Raw genomic sequence first — 19,397 nt, forward strand, 5'->3', positions numbered from 1 at the left:
TTCTGTTAGTTTGTCATGGTGTTTTTGATGGCAGTGGTTTTTGCACAACTTCTTTCAGCATTGCCCTTTGTTAAAAGACAGTTGTTTATTCCTGATTGTGAACTCTTTTTTTTTTTTTTTCGACATGAAGACATAGGGGACTCTGTTTTACTCTGAAATAATACAGGCAGGTGTAATAGTTACCTCCATTTCTTGTTGGATATCTACTTCTGTAATGAAAATTAAATCCTGCTTGTATAAGTCCTGTTTCAAGCGCATGAAAAATAGTTGTGCAAGAACTTTCTGAATTACTTGGTATAGATTCAGAACATAATGTGCTTTGATCTTGATCCTTTTCAGACTATGAGAAGACAAAGGAATGAAGTTGTTGTGGAGTTGAGAAAGGTGAGATGACCTAGCATTATTCTTACGGATGGTATTTGGCTATGTTTATATTTCATAAAATTTTCGGAGTTTTTGTTAAAGGCTTAAAAAATCCCCATCCCTATTATGTGTTCTTTCCATAGTCCAGTAAGATCATAATTATTAAACTATCTATTTGTCTTTACAGATTCTGTGAAGGTAATTTAGCTTGGAAGGAAGTTCTAAAGTTACCATACCTTGTACTAGAAGTTCCTTATTATTTTTCCTAAAACCCAATTTTATCTGTAACCTACTGAAGGGAAGAATTCTTGCTCCTCCAGCTAGGTTTTCAATTCTAAAAACTTAGTTAAAAAAACCCCTTGGTTTTTACTTTGAAAATGAGTTCCTGCTAATCTGTAGACAGAAAGCTATTTTTTTCCCCAAAACAGTAGTTCAACACAGAAATAAGAGTGGAAGAGTATGTGTGTGAAGCTGGCACTGTTTAAAATTGTTGGAAAACTAGCTCTTGAGACAAGTAATCATAACTTGAATAATTTTACTTATGAGATGAACAGAAAACTAGCCTTATGTTATAAATAATGATGGATAGGTTGTAATGTCAGTGTTGATGGATGTGTGCACGTGAAACTCCCAGCAAAAGTAGTTACTACTGTAGATGAAGTTGGGTGGAGGATTTTTCTAGGAAGAAGTGATTTTCAAAATGTGCTTCTCTATGTAGTCCTTTCCAACTAGTTGTGTGCTGGAAATTTTAACAGTATCAATGAAAGCATGTTTATGATGTGTGTCTAAAACAGAAGCTTCTATACCCTTCCTAACACCCTCCAAACCTCCAAAATCAAAGTTTTAAAGGTATTAAATAATTTTTCTTTTTAAGAACAAAAGAGATGAACATCTTCTAAAGAGGAGAAATGTTCCCCATGAAGATATCTGTGAAGATTCCGATATAGATGGTGACTTTAGAGTGGTAAGGATTAATTAACTGTCAAGCATGTCTTCTTTTTATGTATTTAAAATACATTTCTAATTTCTAACTGCCTTTGTCTCTGTTTTCTAGCAAAACACTTCTTTGGAGGCAATAGTACAGGTAAAAAATTTGAATTGTTTGAACATTCTTAATGTCATGGTGACAGACATGTGAAAAGTCTAAATTCTCTTTATTTTAGAATGCTTCAAGTGACAACCAGGGTATACAGTTAAGTGCTGTGCAGGCTGCAAGGTAAGAACACTTTTCTCAAATACACTATTTTTATTCTTATTTTATCATGCTCTTAAATTCAGAAAATGTGTTCTAGCTTAACTAGAAAAAGTATGTCATTTACTGATTTCAGAAAGGTAAATTGATAGATAAAACTTCACCAAAAAAACCAACAACCCACCTAGTCTTCGAAATAGTCAGGTTTTTCATTATGTATAAAGACTAGGATTTATTAGTGTGATACTTGATGCTTCTCACAAGTAGAGTAAAATATACGATTAGGAGGACTATGAAGTCTTTAAGGATGGAAAGAACCAGCATAATCCTTTTTGCAGTTTTGTCATGGATTAGGCCACTAAAACCACTTTTCACTTCAAGAAGAATTCCATGTAGTTGAATATATTCAAGAAGTGATCTTAAAAATACTCTTAGAAACTTTGCTTGCATAAATTCAGTGTTTAACTGTCATTTTGTGAGCTACTGGGTGGGTTTTTTTGTTGTTGTAGCAGAAAGGTACAACTTTGTTTACCCTCTGTGGTCAAGGGGGTGGATTCAAGTGAAAGGGGAAACTTTCAGATCATAGGGAAGTCAGGTGAATTGGAAGTCACTTGACTTTTGGAAGTTAATGTGTTCAGAACCGATAGGGGCAAAGCCAGTTTCCATGCCCATTGCCACTGGGCAGTTTGCCTTCATTAAAAAGTTCCCTCAACTCAAGGTAGCATCATGTAGACCATGCTGCTTACTACAGCTGTTCTAAACCAGGTTAGACAAAAGTACACTGAATTAAGCCTGATGTAAAATGAAATGGGCATGTCCATGTGGATTTCACTATTGTAACCGTCAATTTAAAATTGAAAACTAATTTAAAATCAAGGCAATGTAGTTTACATTTCTGAAAAGGCACTAAGGTACATTTTAGAGAGGAAAACAAATGTTTTTGTCTTGAGTCTGTACCATGCTTTGGTCTGAAGGTGAAACGGGAAGGAGAAATCTTGCCTGGGTCTAACCCCCAGAACATACGACTGGAATATGAGGAGTGGAAGAGTGATTAGAAGTGCTTAAGAAAAGCAAAACCCAAACAACAACAAAAACATTCTCACACACACGCAACCCCCCACCACCCTCAAGTTTTATTTATATATTCTTGTAGTAGAGTTCCCTACCTGTGTGAGCAGGTAGTCTGTGAGCAGACTGCATGATGATTGTTTTGTCACTGTACAAAAATCAGGATTAAGATTCTGCAAGTAGACATTTGTTCCTTATTTTTATAAGCTTGTGTAAATTGTCTTCACTTCCAAAAGGAATCTCCTTTACTTAGTTGGAAGTTGAAGGTGCATATATGATTTATTACAAGAGCCTTCACATAATCTGGGTTCACATTCTCGCTATTGTGATGACTTAGCTTTCTGAGGTATTTTGTTCTGCAGCTCTTGCTCTTCATCTCCTGTTCTTTTGCCCCTTTAACACACCACTGATAACTTTCAGGGTAACGCAGCAGTGAAAAGTTGGTTTCTAGTTTCTGAGTTCTTCAGGCCTTCTGCGTGTTTGTGAATAGGCTGGTATGTGAAGACATGACTGTATATAATCTCTCTTCCCACTGCTAGTAGAAGTTTGGTGTGACAGCCCAAGTTGTTGCCTCCAAGAAGTTTCCTTCATTCTCCTGCATTCCTTAGCTGTAGAAAGGTGAAGCTAAAGCGATTGAAAACTGAAATTTGTACACTTCTGTTCTTTGCAGTAGTACTTTGTGAATCCTTGCTGTCTGACGTTATGTCCTTAGTAAAGAAACAAGTTTCTGCCTTTCCCATCAAAGCAGCCATATTTTGTTGATCTCCCATGTTGGGTGGAGGAGGAAGAAGCTTTAGGAGGGTGTAACTGAGTAACTAGTGATGTTTATTTTACTGACTGGTAATAAACTTCAAAAGTAGTCAAAGAAAACATGGCAACTGAAATGGGCAATGAATATAATGACTTCAGTTTTTCAGTAGTTCAGTTTTTCAATTTTGAGGACTAGTTATTGTTGCTTAAAGTGGAGAAAACAAATCCTGCTTGGTCTTTGAGAGTATGAAACACACTGGGGAAACACTTCCCAGCGTGCAGCACTGGAACAGTTTGTCAGGGGAGATTGTTGGATCTCTGTGCTTGGAGGTTTCCAAAACTAAACCAAGGGAAGCCATTACTGACCTGATCTGGTGTCGGCAGTAATCTCACTTTGAGTGGGAGGGTTGGGCTAGACAGCCTCCAGAGATCCTTTACAGTCATGACTTCTCATTCTGTGATTTGCCTGTTAAGCCTTGTGTTTTCTCCTTTTCCTAAACAGAAAACTGCTTTCCAGTGATCGCAATCCACCAATTGACGATCTAATAAAATCAGGAATATTACCTATTTTAGTGCACTGTCTTGAAAGAGATGACAAGTGAGTATTTCTGAAACTCCAGAATGTTTTAATTGTTGCCAGAATTCTTGGTATTTAGCTAATGTGCCTATGGCATCTGATTTGAAAACTCATTTAACAATTTTTTTTTTCTTACTTTGCAGTCCTTCTTTACAGTTTGAAGCTGCATGGGCTTTGACAAACATTGCCTCTGGAACCTCTGAGCAAACACAGGCAGTAGTTCAATCTAGTAAGTCCCAACAGTATTTGATCATTGATAAAGCACGCACTGTAGCTTCCACAAAAATAAGATCATCTGAATGATACTGTAAAGAGCATCCACACTCCTGTTCCTCTCTATCTCAAGCATGTTCACCAATCCACATGTTAGGGTTGGTCCTTTCATGCGATAGCCAGGATGGTTGAAATTGAGTTGTCAATCACAGGCACGTCGCTGAAGGACCTGCCCATGAAGTCTCCTGCCAGATGTTCTACCTCTTCTCTGGCAAGCAGCATCAATTGAAGCGCACACCTGCTTTTGTTCTTCATTTTCTCAGATTTTAAATTCTTTTGGGTTTCCCAATGGTGAGTAATGTCTTCTGGAAACTCACACTATTTTAGCAGAGTCGATATCTGCTGGTTTCCAGTTTTCAAACTTCAAAAAACCCAACAAAAAAACTTGAAACAAAACCAAACCAAAAAAAAACCCACCTAAAAAAACTCCCATGGAGGGATTTCCTATCTTACTGTGAAGAGGGAGGAAAAGACGCGGACCAAGTTCAGAGGGTGCTTGACATCGAATTCTCTTACAAACTGAAGTTGAAGAAAAAACGCTGTCCTTTATATTTTGAGGAATCTGAAGCACGGAAAGGAGTTGTTGTTGGACTTGGAATCTGAGTTGCCAAGCAAAGCAAACCTTCTTCTGTACTCTAAACATGTCCTAAGTCAAAGTAGTATTTGTGTTGATAAAGCAGAATTTAGAAGTGTCTGCAGACTTTTGAAGTCAATGAATAAAACAGCAGAGCTTCTTGAGACCTATGGAAGAAGCAAACATACAGTAAAACAAACTTTTGTCTAAAATTTATGGGAAAAAAAAAATACATTAAACTTATATTATGTGAGATACCAGTAGCTTTAATGGTTGGAATCAGTGTTATATTGCAGTGCATGCTGCTGATACCATTAAACATGCTGTGCTTCCAACAATGAAGAGACATAGAATTACGTGTGATCTTTTTTGTGTGTTTTCCCCCACCACAACCATCATATATTGACTTTTTAGAACTACTTGGAACTGTTATTCAATATAGTAAGTACAGTTTCTAAGACATGTGGTGGTTTGTTTGTTGAAATGTCAATGTTTGTTATATTCCGTGGCTGGCTTTTTCTCTTCAGTGATCAAAGAAGATTGTTTCTTTTTTGTTGTTAGTGCTAACCGGTTACAGGCTTCTCACAAACTGTGTATTATTGGCTTTATGCTTAGAAAAAAAAGAAGTATTCATAAGAAAGCTCTTAGCACTATCTTCTCTGTTAAATGGCTGCATGTGTTTCAGAAATCTTTAAATGGAAAAATAGGTTAATTCTCCACAGCAGATGTGAAGGAATTTAAGGCAGGCAGCTTCAGCTTAAAGGATTCTTTTTTCTAAATGGGAATGTATGTTTTGAGATTGCTTTGGTTGCAAGGTCAGTTGCCTTTTGCTTTTACAAACTCTGCGTTAAGAGCCTGTTAACTTTGGTATAGCTTGGATTTGACCACTATAGTATGCATCTTTGCTCATACTTTTAACTTCCCTTTTTCTCCTCCTCCTCCTCTTCCTTTCCCAGTTGCATCCTCAGTTTTCTTTTGGAAATCTAATGAATGTATAATCTGTCCCACACCTCTGATCTGGAACACTTCTTTTTATTTAAACCTGCCTTATCAGTGGATGAAAGATGAGTACCAAGTGTAGTAGTTCTTTCAGTGATGATCTCTGATTTAGCTAGGTCTGCATGTATGCACTGTGTTAGCCAATGGAATAGCTATAATAGAAGAAACTATGGTTTATATCTTGCAGTGATTTATTTCAATGAAAAAGGTGGTCTGCTGTAATCTTTCCAAAACTACTTATGAATATGCTTGCTGGGGACGTTTTTTCTACAGGCATACAGGCATTGTAAAGTACTTTTATTTAGTAGGAAATATGGAATCTATTGTGATTTGTTATTTCTCTAGCAAAACATGATTTACATTGAGAGAATCTCGCTAAAAATATGAGCCTCTCGAAATGTGACCTAAAGTAAGTGACTGTTTCATACAGACTAATCTGTCATAGCAAATCATGTAAGCGAGCGCATTTCATGCTGGTGATAAAAGAATCCTAAGGATCAGTTATCTAAATGCGGTGCATGTAGAATGTGTTTGAAACACTGGTTTAGCTTTAGTTCTAAATATTGCGAGCATTCTCCTGTCTGACACCAACATAGGGTAGAGGAGTAGCTGCCTTGATAACAGTTGTGGAGTTCTGTGTGTTGCCTTCTGAATCCCTTTCTTACTGCTCAGTCAGTTGGCTTTTTTCTGAACAGTCTCTTCTGAAGTGGTCAGTTAGGTTATGCCAGTATGTTAGATAATGGGTCGCAAATTGAGTAGAGTCAAAACTTGTGATATAAAAGGAGACTTCACATTGAGGAGTGCATCTGTTAGCTTTCAGGAGACCAAGGTAACTAGATTTGTAGAAACGGCTGCTGTTGCTGTACACGTACCTTCATAACGGTTATCAAAAGATACTGCATGTAGAGTTGGAAATGTTAGGGAAAAGTACGCAATGGCCTGGTGCTTAGTAGTGCATCTGTATTGGCAGCAGAGGTTCTTTTGGTGCAGTTTACCTTGCACAGCTACTTGTGTGTGCTTGATCAACCAGATTTCCTGGTGGTAGAGCCACAGGTGAAGTTGTGCACTGAAGTGCTGCCTGGAGCTCTGCACTGGCAATGTATACAGAAGATCCCTCAGTAGTTAGCTTTCTGCAAGTACTAGGACCAGCAACTGGCACATACTTTACTACTGGTAAAGATGTGATGGAGGCGTATGAGGTACTGTAAATCAGTAAGATTGAAACAAATTAAATTCCTGTCCTGCCTTCTTCACTACATTGCCAGTCAATAACGTAGATGTGTACCTGCTCACTGTTAAGCAGGCTAATTTGAGCGAGTGAGGCTGGTCTTAAACAGTTACTGCTTTGCTGTTGGTTCTGATAGAAATAACACAGAATTTCTAAATTCAATACATATAACTAAATTTGGAGTCCTGACAAGCTTCAGTAAGCGTTTGAGACTTGCAAACAAATTAAAATGCTGGGTTATTTTAAGAGTTGCTTTAATAATATTCTGAAATGTGGGCTCTGTAAGAAAGTGCAGTAAAGGAAGAATTGTTACAGCGTGGTTTATTTCAGTAAGAAGTTAGTAAAGTTTTGACCAATACTTAACCAGGAGAAAAATTTCTCATGCAGTACTGAAACTTAAGAGCTGATTATGTGAACTATTTTGTCTTTTGAGAGATGTATTTAAACTTCAGTTTACTTAACAGTTGCATGGGGTTTTGTTTGTATCTTTCAGATGCTGTGCCGCTTTTTCTGAGACTGCTGCATTCACCTCATCAAAATGTTTGTGAGCAAGCTGTATGGGCTCTAGGAAATATCATAGGTTTGTGTTACTCCTGCTGCTAAAAACTTCAAAGTTCCTTTTGGTATTGAATGAATAAAATAGGTAGGGTTTTGTGTCTTAAATTTGGAGGTGTTCAACTATGAGACAAAAGGCAGCTGTTAGACTGGCAGTTACCCTGTTCTTCCTCTTGTCTCTGTTGTGTATCAATGGTGTGTACCCGAAACCACATGCCTACATACTTTCTCTCCAGGTACAGGAAAAAGAATTACTGGCAAACAGATGTGCAGATTGTTAAAACAAAAACTGTTCTGCATTGAGTTCTGAAGTTTTGCTTGAGCTTACATACATTGTGTTGAATTCAAGATAAGTTGTGATCATTCGATCTTTCATTTGATTTTTCTTTTTGTGCAAGTATTAGCTTGGTGGTTTACAGCCCTGACTATGTTTGTAGTGCTTGAGGACTAATACTGGTTCTGACATACTGGGATTTCGGCAGTCTGATGTTTTAGAAATGCCTAGTCCTTAAGAGGGAGACCAACAAAATCACAGTATTGCAACTGCCTGAAGCTGTTAGTGATATGTGTGCAGTACACGTCAGATGCTGCTTTCGAGTCAATGGTAGTGATACCTAGGCAGTGATGAAAGTGTGCTTATCTTTCAGATATGAAGATGACAGTATCTGTTCAGGCAATTTTCACCTACTCTTGGGATATTTTAGTATTGATTATAAACTTTGTGAAGGGATCTTCAGGAATACATGGGGCTATCAACTGTTCTCGGTGGTTTGGCATTGTCTACCACCACCCCAGCCTGTACATCTGCTATAAATTATGGAATACCTTTTCTGTTAAGAATTTAGCTACATTTAGTGATTAGTTCAAAATGCAGCAATTAGGGAGGCAGCCACAGGTCTTTCTAAAGCTTTATATAAATGTCTTTATGATGGATGTATATCTAGAGGTACATATCTCTGTACTTACATGCGTCTTTCCAAGGCAAATATTCTTTAACCTTGTATGCATTTTAAATAGCTGAAGTTTAAGTGTGCCGATGTCAGATTTTTGTGAATGGTGTAGGATGATCTTTTTCTTCGTAATCCTTTCTCTCAAACAGGTGATGGACCCCAGTGTAGAGATTATGTTATTAGTCTTGGAGTAGTGAAACCACTGCTGTCCTTCATCAGCCCATCTATTCCCATAACTTTCTTAAGAAATGTTACTTGGGTCATGGTCAATTTGTGCCGTCACAAAGATCCTCCACCGCCGATGGAAACCATTCAGGAGGTGACTGAATTATTCACTGTTCAGTGTAAATAAACTGAAATTGAGTGTCTGCCTGACTTAAAAATAACGCAGATGCTTTTTTTCCTCCTTAGATCCTTCCAGCGCTCTGTGTTTTAATTCACCACACAGATGTAAATGTAAGTAATGCCACTTAAAGCCAGTTTTGTGTTCTGGTATATTTTTCTAGCTGAAGTATAAAGCTTTTCATAATTAACTTTTTTCATTAAAAAGAATATCCCTTTTGTTACTGCAAACTTAATTTGGTATCTTCTAATAACTGCTTATTTTTAAGTATCAGTTACGATTTTTTGCCTGGTATTTCTCTGTGTATTTGCAAATATTCACTTGCATGTAATTTCCGTACACTTACAAATAAAATGCATTTTCAGTTACATTTCTGTGAACATTCATGTGCAGATACAGGATTTTTTTTTGACTAGCATGTAAGTTTGCGGTTGCAATAAAAAACTGTAAATGAAAGAGAAACTACTGTCTGCATATGTAAAATGTTAGCTTTAGATATAATTTGAGGTGTTAAATATGAATATTAGGTTATTTTAATAGTGAAGTAAATGAGCAAGACTACTGAAATTATGAAATAAGTTAGCTTTTTGCCTAAGCAAGTTGGAATGGTTTAACTTTCTTTGCTTTCTAGTGAAGTTGTAGCTCAGTTGTCTTAAGTTATTGGCAATAGAGCTGTAACAAATTATATGGAAGTGTATTAACTAATGTTTGCATAGTAATTATAGTATTTCATTTCTTGTATGTAAGTAGGTGAAATTAAGTTAACTTGAATTTTTTTGAAACAGCTGTATTTGTGAATCAGTCAAGAGTTGCCAGCTGAAACAATGCTCGCTCATTGTCTTTGTAAGCTGTCACTTGAAATGTTCAGATTTACTGCTCTTTAAATTGGCTTTTCTGTGTGTGAATACACGCATGTATGCACAGAGAGGAAATTCAGTCTAGGTGCTGCTGTGCCAGATGTTTAACAAAATATCACAGCTTTTTCTTAAACTTTGGAATGCCAAGAAAAAAATTAACTTGATGCCATAGGATGTACGTTGGTCTGAGAGTACCAAATGCTCATAGTTTAATATTTGCTAGGGCTTTATCTCCCTTCCAGGGTGAGTCTTTCCTGTCTCACATTGTGTACCAGTACTTCATGAAAAGAGCAGAAATAATGGAATTGCTTTTATATCCTTCAGAATTTAAGCTGTAGTGAGCAGTTTAGCTGTTGGTTGGCCGTTTTTTTAATCTCTGTGTGTTCTTTGGAGCTAGAACAGGTTGAACAGCAGTTGTATTTCAAACTTGTGTAGAGCGGAATGTATGAAGCTTGTAGAACAAAGTGGGGTTTTGCTGTATTGTGTCAATTCTGGCTTCACAATGAGAATTTTTTAACTTGTTTTGTGAGACTTGTGATATTTCTGTACTATTTAAAAATAAATGTTTTTACTATTAGATATTAGTAGATACAGTCTGGGCGCTCTCATATCTAACGGATGCTGGCAATGAACAGATCCAGATGGTGATAGACTCCGGAATAGTACCACATTTGGTTCCTCTTCTCAGTCATCAAGAAGTTAAAGTGCAAGTAAGTTTAGATAACTTTAAGGAAGTGTTGTTCAAAATACAATACTAGAGAAAGTAGTTAGTTTCTTTTTGTAGTTCATGTTGAAGTTTGAACAGTGTTTGAACAAACAAGTTGTTCCTGTGTGGTATAGCATTTGCATAAAAACTTTTGCTTTTTTAACTGTTGCTGTTTGAAAGTATGTGCACAACCAGAAGAATCTTTGGTTAAAAGAGCTCTCTTTAAAGAAACTATTTTATTTCAGACTGCTGCACTGAGAGCTGTAGGAAACATTGTCACTGGTACCGATGAACAGACACAGGTAGTTCTGAATTGTGAAGCCCTTTCACATTTTCCAGCACTTCTGACACATCCCAAAGAAAAAATTAATAAGGTAGGTAACTGCAGAGATTGCACTCAATTGATAACTGTTTTATATGGGACTTGGCTGTTTTGCATTCCACATAATGTGGTGTGGTAGAGATTTGAGTAATCGAGCTTATACCAGTTCATGGCAAGAGCAGGCAGGGTGCTAAAATTTTTCTTGAAGTTAACAGCTGTAGAAAAATCTCTGAGGAGCTGCAAACTCCTGCTTGACAAGAATGTTGTTTCCTGATTCTTTCAATTGGATTTTTATTAAATTAAAGCTTTGTCTTTTTATTCTGACTGTTGACTTAGAATTTAGTTCCTGATATGTGAAATGTCACTTTAATTAAACTGACTCTCTTGGAAGTGATGAAATAGAGATAATTGGATGTCTCTTTGAATGGAGTGTGGGGGGGTGGGGGTAGGGAATGTGTGTGTGTGTATGCCTGCATGTATAGAAAAGGCTTTGAATGGGGGCACTGATAATGCAGTGCTGATTCCGGAGTGCATCTGAGGCATGTTGTTAAGTTCTGGGGTGCCACTTTACAACATTGCCAATGATTAAAGCCCAAAAGAAGCCCCCCAGGATAAGCCTAGGCATCCGAAATCTCTGACAGGTTCATTAATGAAAGTGATCCTGTGATCTGATCTGAGAGACTCAGTTGAATGAAATGTGAGAATTTCTGAATCTCATGTTCAGAGAACTACTAATCTAAAATGTTGTGAAGCCAGGTAAGTTGAGAGAAGGGGGTTGAGAAGGAGTGATGGAGAGTTTCTATGGAAGAGAAATTTACCAACTGTAAGGTTAAAAGTTGTTACTCTCAATACGCTTAAAATTTTATGTGAAACTTTATTTCTTGACCAAACTGTAGATTCCTACTTAAACAGGGGGGTAGGGGCCTCTCAATCCTTGTTTTAATGTAAGAATCCAAATACAGTCTTTGACTTGTTTCAAAATTCTAGTTGTTCAGGACTGGGAGGGCCTACTGGGGAAAAGATAGTCTTACATGATTTCTTGTGCACCTGCTGTTGGTTCTTGCTAGAAGGAGAGAGTCCTGGGCTTATGGACAGAATGATCGTATAACTTCATAATATTCTTGAAAAGCAAGCATTTAAGTAGTAGGTGTTGCATTTTGTTGATGATTGACACTAAGAGGAGAAACATTATGAAGCAGGTCAAAAACATACTGTCTTCTGCTACACCTGTCTGGGAACTATAATGCATTTTGGAGCTCACCGGGCCATCAGCTGAAAACGGCTCATTTTCAGTAACAGAATCAATTATGAGTGCTTGTTTGTATCCCTGTGACTTTTTTTTTTTTTGTCTCCAAATATTTTTTCCTCTTAATCTGTGGATTTGGAGTATTTGGCTGTAACATGGTAACAAAGAAAGACTGAAGAGCTTTGTGGAGTGCAGGCTGTCTGCTTTGTTGCATGTGTGTCTAGTCTACTTACTAGGAGTGTAGCTATGTACAAAGTGATACAATACTTGACTGTATTTAAGATCTGCTAGTGTATGGATTGCAGATATAAAAATATGCATGTATAAAATCTTGCTGTAGTGAAATAAATGATGTAGAAGACTATTTGAATTAATAAGTTCTCGCATCCTTTCATTTTGCAGGAAGCGGTGTGGTTCCTATCTAACATCACTGCAGGAAATCAGCAGCAAGTTCAGGCAGTAATAGATGCAAACCTTGTTCCAATGATAATACATCTTCTAGATAAGGTTAGATAACAAGTAGGATTTAACAGATTGTTTCCTTAATTGGGGAAAGTGACATTTAATTCCTTGCTTCATGTTTTACATCATACTGTAAATGTGGGGGGCAGGGGTAAACTGTGCCCTTGAGCGCTTTTTGTATGCTGCAAGATAAAATACATTGCTGTTACTTCTTCTGTGAAGTGCTGTGAGATGTTAAGTGCCAGATGTATTGGGGAAAGGAAGCAGATCAGGGGAATCTCAGGTCCTTCAAGATCTCATTTAAATTATTTTTCTCACTTAGGGAACAAAAGGGATAAAATTCTTTGCTCTCCTGTGTGGCATGAAGAGGTCTGGTTGGGAACAGCATTGAATTAATTCCTAGCATTTTGCCAGGGCTTAAGGACTTTGTCCTTCCGTGCCCTCTGTTACCTGGAAACATAAGGAGGAAGTGCTCAACAGTGGCATTTATTAACCTGGTTGTGTTACTGCATATATCTGGTCTGAGAGTATTCCAGTTGATGGTCTGTGATACTAGGTCATGGACTGGAGTTGTCCCATCTATTTTTTTGTTTTTCAACAAGTAAAACTGCATCAACAAAGAACAGGTGACCATAGAAAATAATCGTAGCTTTTGCGTCTGTTCAGAGTTTTTCCCGTAGAAAAGCAACACCCTATGCATGTATGGATGTGTGCTTCTGTTCAGTAATAGATGAAGCTTGTTGAGATTAATGCTTTTATTACCTTTTTTATTAAGTAGTAAAATCAAGCAGTCGACACTTCTGAATGCCTTTCTCACGTTTTTTCACAAAGTCACTAGTTGCTTGTTCAGTACTAGAGGTGGAGTGGTGATGAGTCATCACTTGTGACTTAAAATACCTGTATTTCTTTTCAGTTGTTGGGTATTAGTGTCTTGTAAAAAAAAATCAGCTTCCAAACCACATTGTGCTCCCAAGTGTGATTTCTCACACTTCCTTTGTGGGAAAGAAGGGTAGCTGAAAGCATGTTTTTGAACAGGATCAGCACAACACTTCTATCTTTCAGACATTTACTACTTCTTGCTTGATTCATTACTTGATTTTCTTTCATGAAGTGCAGAAGGATGACAAATGCCAACCTTATAATGTGTTCAGCTGTGACAAAGATACAGTATCTTCCTTCAGTGTGGAGGCTGGGGTTGAGACTGAAGAAATACCTGTCTTTTCCCCTAAGTAACATAAAACTGTTCACAAATAGTTCCGTTAACTGCCAATTTATTAATCATTGAGAAAGGTGTTGGGAGACCTTTCTCTTTAATAAGCAGACTTGAGCTGACTAATTTCAGAGGCAGGCGCAGTTATAGCATGTACAGTGCTTTATCAAAACTGACACTTACTGCTTATCTCTCACTGTAATATGTGACAGCTGTTGATAAGGAGTGTGAGAGTACTGCAGGTTTTATTTACTTTGATGCAAACAGGTTTCCCTTCCTCTTAAAAACATCGTTGCAGGAAAGGGATGAGCACTCTCAGTGGACTCAAACACAAACATCTACAGGATCTGTTCGTTACTTTCCCTACTTACTGAAAACTGATGTGGTGATACCATGCAGAGTGGACTGTAACAAATACAAGCTTTTAGTAGAATACTTGGTAATATAAGAACTGGAATGATTATTTCTACTTATGGTTGTATTTTTAGGGTGACTTTGGTACTCAGAAAGAAGCTGCTTGGGCAATAAGCAACTTAACGATCAGTGGAAGAAAAGACCAAGTGAGTCAAACCTTAAGAAAAGGCCCACTGTCTGTCTTGGGTGCATTTGAGAGAGTATATCAGCTGATTGGTTCAGACTTCTGTGCCAGGATTATGAATGTCTGTATTCCTCTGCTGTTAAGGAACTGTCTTCCCTTTTTGACAAGAGATTTAAGCATGAACTTCAGTTGTCATTTCTGGAATGACCTGAGAGTGGGAGTATCAGTGGGGATTTGGATGGAAGCTCCTCAGTTAGGGTGGCCTAGCAGCTGTGAATGGCTTCATTCAGGCTCTGGAGATTCTTGGTCACTCAACATCTCTTATGTTCTCTCCCTGCAGATAAGAGTGTGATAATTATAAGGATAGTAGCCATTTAGTAGAAACATACCAGTTTCTTATAAGCCCAGAATATGAGGTTTGTGGCAGGGCTGGGGTGGTGGTGTCATTCTTCAAAGGTGACGTTGAAATACCATGTCTAATACTGAAAAATTAACAATATCTACTACTTATGTGTTCTAGACTTGAAATAAATTTGTAACATAATACATAGTATACCTGTTCATGCTCCAAAACAAGAATTTCTGAAAGCAATTGCTCAGAATACTCCTTACCTGGTTGGGTAACTTGGAGAACTTTGACTTCATTAAAGTTGTTCGCATGTGTGCTTGTGGTGAAATGTTTGCTTCTTTCACATTCCTGGTTTAACTGTTTGCTTTTTTCCCCCCCTTAGGTGGCATACTTAATTCAACAAAATGTAATTCCTCCCTTTTGCAATTTGCTGACAGTAAAAGATGCACAAGTTGTGCAGGTGGTTCTGGATGGACTAAGTAATATATTAAAAATGGCTGAAGATGAAGCAGAAACCATAGCCAATCTTATAGAAGAGTGTGGAGGTATGATGCTTAATATTTTGATACTTTTTTGAGAAATAGTTGGTTTGGCTTCCTACCATGTGTATCTGTTGTTGGCTTTATTGTGTGTTGGCACAGATGTTCTAAGCAAACCTGTTAAGAAAGTGACCTGTTCATGCCTGCCAGGTGAATATACTCAGCTTTTCCTAACTGATCAAGTTCATGATAAGTCAAATGTGGAGAAGCTGGATAATGGCAATAAAGTTTATTAGATGCTAATTTTATAACAGTCTGGTGTACATGACAAATTAGTTTATGTTAATATAGGGGTGTTATGCTTACCTTCCTTAGTCATGCACAAGTCATATCCAGGTGAATCTGGGGAAAAAAGTTCTGTGCGCAATGGTTGCAGGAATATGATAGCTCTAATTGCCTAATGGCTTTCAAACTTTCTCTATACTGGTTGCCATTGAAGTTGATTGACACTCTTCAAGGATGATAGAGCAGTGGTATTAAATTTGGGCACAGGTAAAAAAACTATGGGATTTTTTTGATACGGAGTTGGATAGTCAGAGGGGAAATCTTAATTGATTGGTGATGGCTGGGAGGGGAGAAAAGGCGTGTTCATGCCTAAAGCTGTAAATCTCCGCTTGTCTGAACTTGAAAAATATTTATATGTATGCTCTACTCACGTCTGCAAGTGACTTACACTGTGCTGAAGGTATTTGCTATATAATGAAGCTAAGGGTCAGTAACTGATGCATGTGTGCCACACAACAGTATGTGGATTTGGAATGTCACAGCTTGGGGTTATCACACCAGGTGCTGAAAAGTTGTTTTTGTGGAAAGGGAGAACATATTAGTGCTTGGCCCTCACCGCGTTTCGACAGATTAGCTTAACCGCTCATAGCGAGAAGAGAAGGGAAGTACTATCACTGCTGGAATTGACCTTTCATACTTTTTTTTTTTGGTCATGGTGTGTATTCTTCAATCTCTTTATTTCCTCAAATCTCTAAAAAAGCTTTTATGCTTTAAGCATGTCAAATGAGTTTAACAGCATCTTATTCATAGTCACTCTATTCCTAGATTTGTTTTCAATTCTTTTGTATGATGAGGCCTTAAGGAGAAAGCAGGCTGTTTTGCCTGAACTTAGTAACTAACTCCATTACGTTTCTTGTGTCTTTATTGTAGGCCTGGAGAAAATTGAACAGCTACAAAACCATGAAAATGAAGACATCTACAAACTGGCTTATGAGATCATTGATCAGTTCTTCTCTTCAGATGATGTAAGTGTGCAATTGCTCTGCAGTCGTGCTTTTCTAATTGTGTTTATAAATATGGTTCAAGATAAAGGCAACAGCTCTAAAGCCTGCTCTGTGAGGTTTGTTTCATTTTTCAGTGAAGAATGAGCCCTTATGTGAACCTGCTGCATATCTTACCATTCTTCATGATGAAGTATCTAGAGATCTCATGCTGAATTTAAGCCTCATCTCTAGAGATTAAAATACTGAGCTTTGAATAGTTCTTTTAACTGTCAGCTTCTGACTAAACTTGACATTTCACATTTGATAAGCTCCCTGCTGACTTGAGTACTGACTCTGGTAATTCTGCTTCATAAGCAAAGCAGCAAACTATTTGAAATATTTTAGTAGTTTCAGAGGTAGGATGTGCTGACTAAGAATGTTGTTTTTCATTTTAAACATGTAACACAAATCAAAGTAAGGTTTTAAATTCGTATGCACTTTAAGTTATAAAAGTTAATTGCATGTAAAAGAAATGCAATCATACCAATCCATATCATGAAGTGAGAGGGTTTTCCACTTGGTTGAAGAATTCTTGGGAGCAGGTTACTGCAAAAATGGTAGAGCTCAGTTGCATTTGTGCCCTACTGTCTGCATTAAAGTTTATTTTGTGCTGAAGTTTTCCTTTTATATGGACAATAAAACACAAGCGTTGTTTAGCGACTCAAATTTTGCATATACAGCAGGACTTGGAATTTAATCTAGTATCAGTTTGGTAATCTCTATACTATGTATTTAAGTGGAAACTGCAGTTTTGGCTTAATCCTTACTTGATATAATGATACTGGCCTTAAGAACTGTGACTGTTTATAAGCTGGCCATAAGGGTGATGTGGCTGACACTATACTTTCCAGGAGTGAAAACTACATAAACGAGAGAGTATTGGGTGCCATATAGCCTACCCCCTAATTACGGGTGAAACCATTGTGCCCTAAATCACTTCATCACTGGAGTGTGCTTACTAAATTGGGGAGAAGAATGGCAAGACTTGATGCAAGGTGGTGTATTAGGCGGAGAGGTAGATGCTCTTTAGGATTGTCAGGCTCCTTTTCAGTGAGGCTTTGGTCTTTCTATTCCTACTCACGATGTTCTCGTTCTGTTACAGATTGATGAAGATCCTAGCCTTGTTCCAGAAGCAATACAAGGCGGAACATTTGGTTTCAATTCATCTGCCAATGTACCAGCAGAAGGGTTCCAGTTTTAGAGTGGTATTTTGGAAGTTAGGTACAATGCAGCACTGAATAAAAAAAAAAGGTTTGATCCATCAATCTTGGCTCATGGGATCCGCTGCTGCATTAAATCGGGAAAGAAAATGTGAAGATTTCATTTGGAATCACAGAAAAGCCCAAATGAAGTCAAGATGGCGAGTGGGTGCGAGTGAGAATGAGTGGCAAAATGTAATGAAAAACTTCACACTGAATGCTTATTTAGATTGTTCAAAGAAAAAGGGCTACAGGTCAAAGATCTTCAGTGCCTGAGAAGGAACAATGACTTACTAGAGCAATTGGGGGGAAATGCAGTACTATCATCATCAAGCCTTGTAAGCATAAGAGAATAGGATGCCCATATAAGTCCAAGGAGAATGAGCCCAGGCCTTGCTATGAAGCACCGTGTGAATGGACACCATTGAATGAATGTCTGGACTCGATGCTGTGGAGCCAGGCTCATGTTTCAAATACGGGGCTCTTCAGTCCTGAAGCAGGCTCCTAGTCCTGGAGTGGCGTGTGTACGAGAGTATGGTTGTGATGCTGTATGTGAACGCATGCAAGCTTGATTCGCCTTCAGGGGGCTGATAATAAACCTAGTAAATCATCAAAATGAGTTCATAAGTGTTAACTTACACTGGACACAAAAACAAAAGACCGGTTTAGCAGCAGACTCTGGTTTACTCCTGCAGCCTGTGTTTCTTCTTTGGTTTATTTTTTCCCTTTTATTTTTCTTTTAGTTATTTTCAATTTCTTTCCTGTATGGCTTATTAGTTGTTTGTAAAGTCAGAATTTCAGGAAGGCTTCCCTGTGCATTTGCACCAGATGAATGTTTGATGTTATGAAAAGCTTTCCATATCATCAAAACTAATTTGTAGATTTTTGCATGAATAAAACATACATTTCCCTTCAAATAGACTGTGTTGCAGTACACAAGTTGCCATAATAGTAGAAAGCAGTAAAATGTGGTAATAAAATCTCATCCTTTTCATTTTCAAAGATAACATGAAGACCTTTGCATGTGGTAATCTACAGCATAGTTCATTTTTAGATTTTGTTGAGTCCTGTAACCAAATGTTTCCGTTGTGGTAGAATACCGTGCTGTGTTTCAATGTTACTTGTTTTCAAACTTTGTTTTCTATGAAAATGATATGGAAACTTCTAAAAATGAAATTTGGTGCATATGTACTGCCGAATAAAGACCGAAAAAGAGGTGTGAATAGATGTACAAATCAAGTCATGGTTTGAACACCTTTAATATGCCTAATCCAATTGTTTTAGACTCTTTTTATCTTAGATGTAGGCAGCCATGAACAATCTATTTTGAGCCACTTTAGAGAGAAAACTTTGTATTTTTAAAACTTGCACAAAAAGGATGCAAGTGTTTTTATAATTGGAGTAATGCCTCAGTTTTGAGGTTCTGCACACTAAATTAAAGGTGAAGTTACAAATTTGTACAAAATGAACTCTTTATAAGGTGGCTCATTGTAGGAAATGCTGTGCCTTCCCCTTTGAGCACAAGTGTTGCATGAACAACAGTTTGCTATAATAAAACATACCAGATTAGCCACCATTAGCATCTATATCTACCTTGTGTTTTAAAATCAACTGGTAATTCTGAAACACTGTAGAATGGATAAAGATTATTTTGTGATCATAACTCTTTGTTGGACTAGAGTATTTTTGCAGCATTCCTTGTCATCAGAAACATGGTTAAAGTTTAAAACTAGAAGCAGCGGAAACTAGCTTGTGAAATTTATCCAAGTAGAGTGCAGGCTAGGCTGTCTTGGGGAAATAAACATTAAAACTTGCAACAGTGTTGTATT

The 19,397-nt window shown here is 37.5% G+C and overlaps 1 protein-coding gene and 1 non-coding gene across 2 annotated transcripts in view; both read left to right on the top strand.

The window, feature by feature from the left end:
* The window catches only part of KPNA4 (karyopherin subunit alpha 4), a 28,857-nt gene extending 9,472 nt beyond the window's left edge, over positions 1-19,385 (top strand). The window contains exons 2-17 of the mRNA XM_055816904.1: positions 340-384; positions 1,238-1,327; positions 1,418-1,447; positions 1,527-1,579; positions 3,876-3,971; positions 4,094-4,179; positions 7,518-7,604; positions 8,679-8,848; positions 8,941-8,985; positions 10,308-10,439; positions 10,681-10,809; positions 12,406-12,510; positions 14,164-14,235; positions 14,945-15,107; positions 16,257-16,351; positions 17,472-19,385. Coding sequence (XP_055672879.1) covers positions 340-384; positions 1,238-1,327; positions 1,418-1,447; positions 1,527-1,579; positions 3,876-3,971; positions 4,094-4,179; positions 7,518-7,604; positions 8,679-8,848; positions 8,941-8,985; positions 10,308-10,439; positions 10,681-10,809; positions 12,406-12,510; positions 14,164-14,235; positions 14,945-15,107; positions 16,257-16,351; positions 17,472-17,570 — 1,497 coding nt within the window. The 3' untranslated portion in view covers positions 17,571-19,385. The remainder of the gene's footprint in view (positions 1-339; positions 385-1,237; positions 1,328-1,417; positions 1,448-1,526; positions 1,580-3,875; positions 3,972-4,093; positions 4,180-7,517; positions 7,605-8,678; positions 8,849-8,940; positions 8,986-10,307; positions 10,440-10,680; positions 10,810-12,405; positions 12,511-14,163; positions 14,236-14,944; positions 15,108-16,256; positions 16,352-17,471) is intronic.
* Positions 11,143-11,434, top strand: LOC114010492 (small Cajal body-specific RNA 7). Its single transcript, XR_003551913.2, has one exon. It is a non-coding gene; the product is annotated as a small Cajal body-specific RNA 7 (non-coding RNA).
* Positions 19,386-19,397: the final 12 nt, after the last annotated feature.

Source organism: Falco peregrinus, chromosome 12, assembly GCF_023634155.1.
Source record: "Falco peregrinus isolate bFalPer1 chromosome 12, bFalPer1.pri, whole genome shotgun sequence".
Lineage (NCBI taxonomy): Eukaryota > Metazoa > Chordata > Aves > Falconiformes > Falconidae > Falco > Falco peregrinus.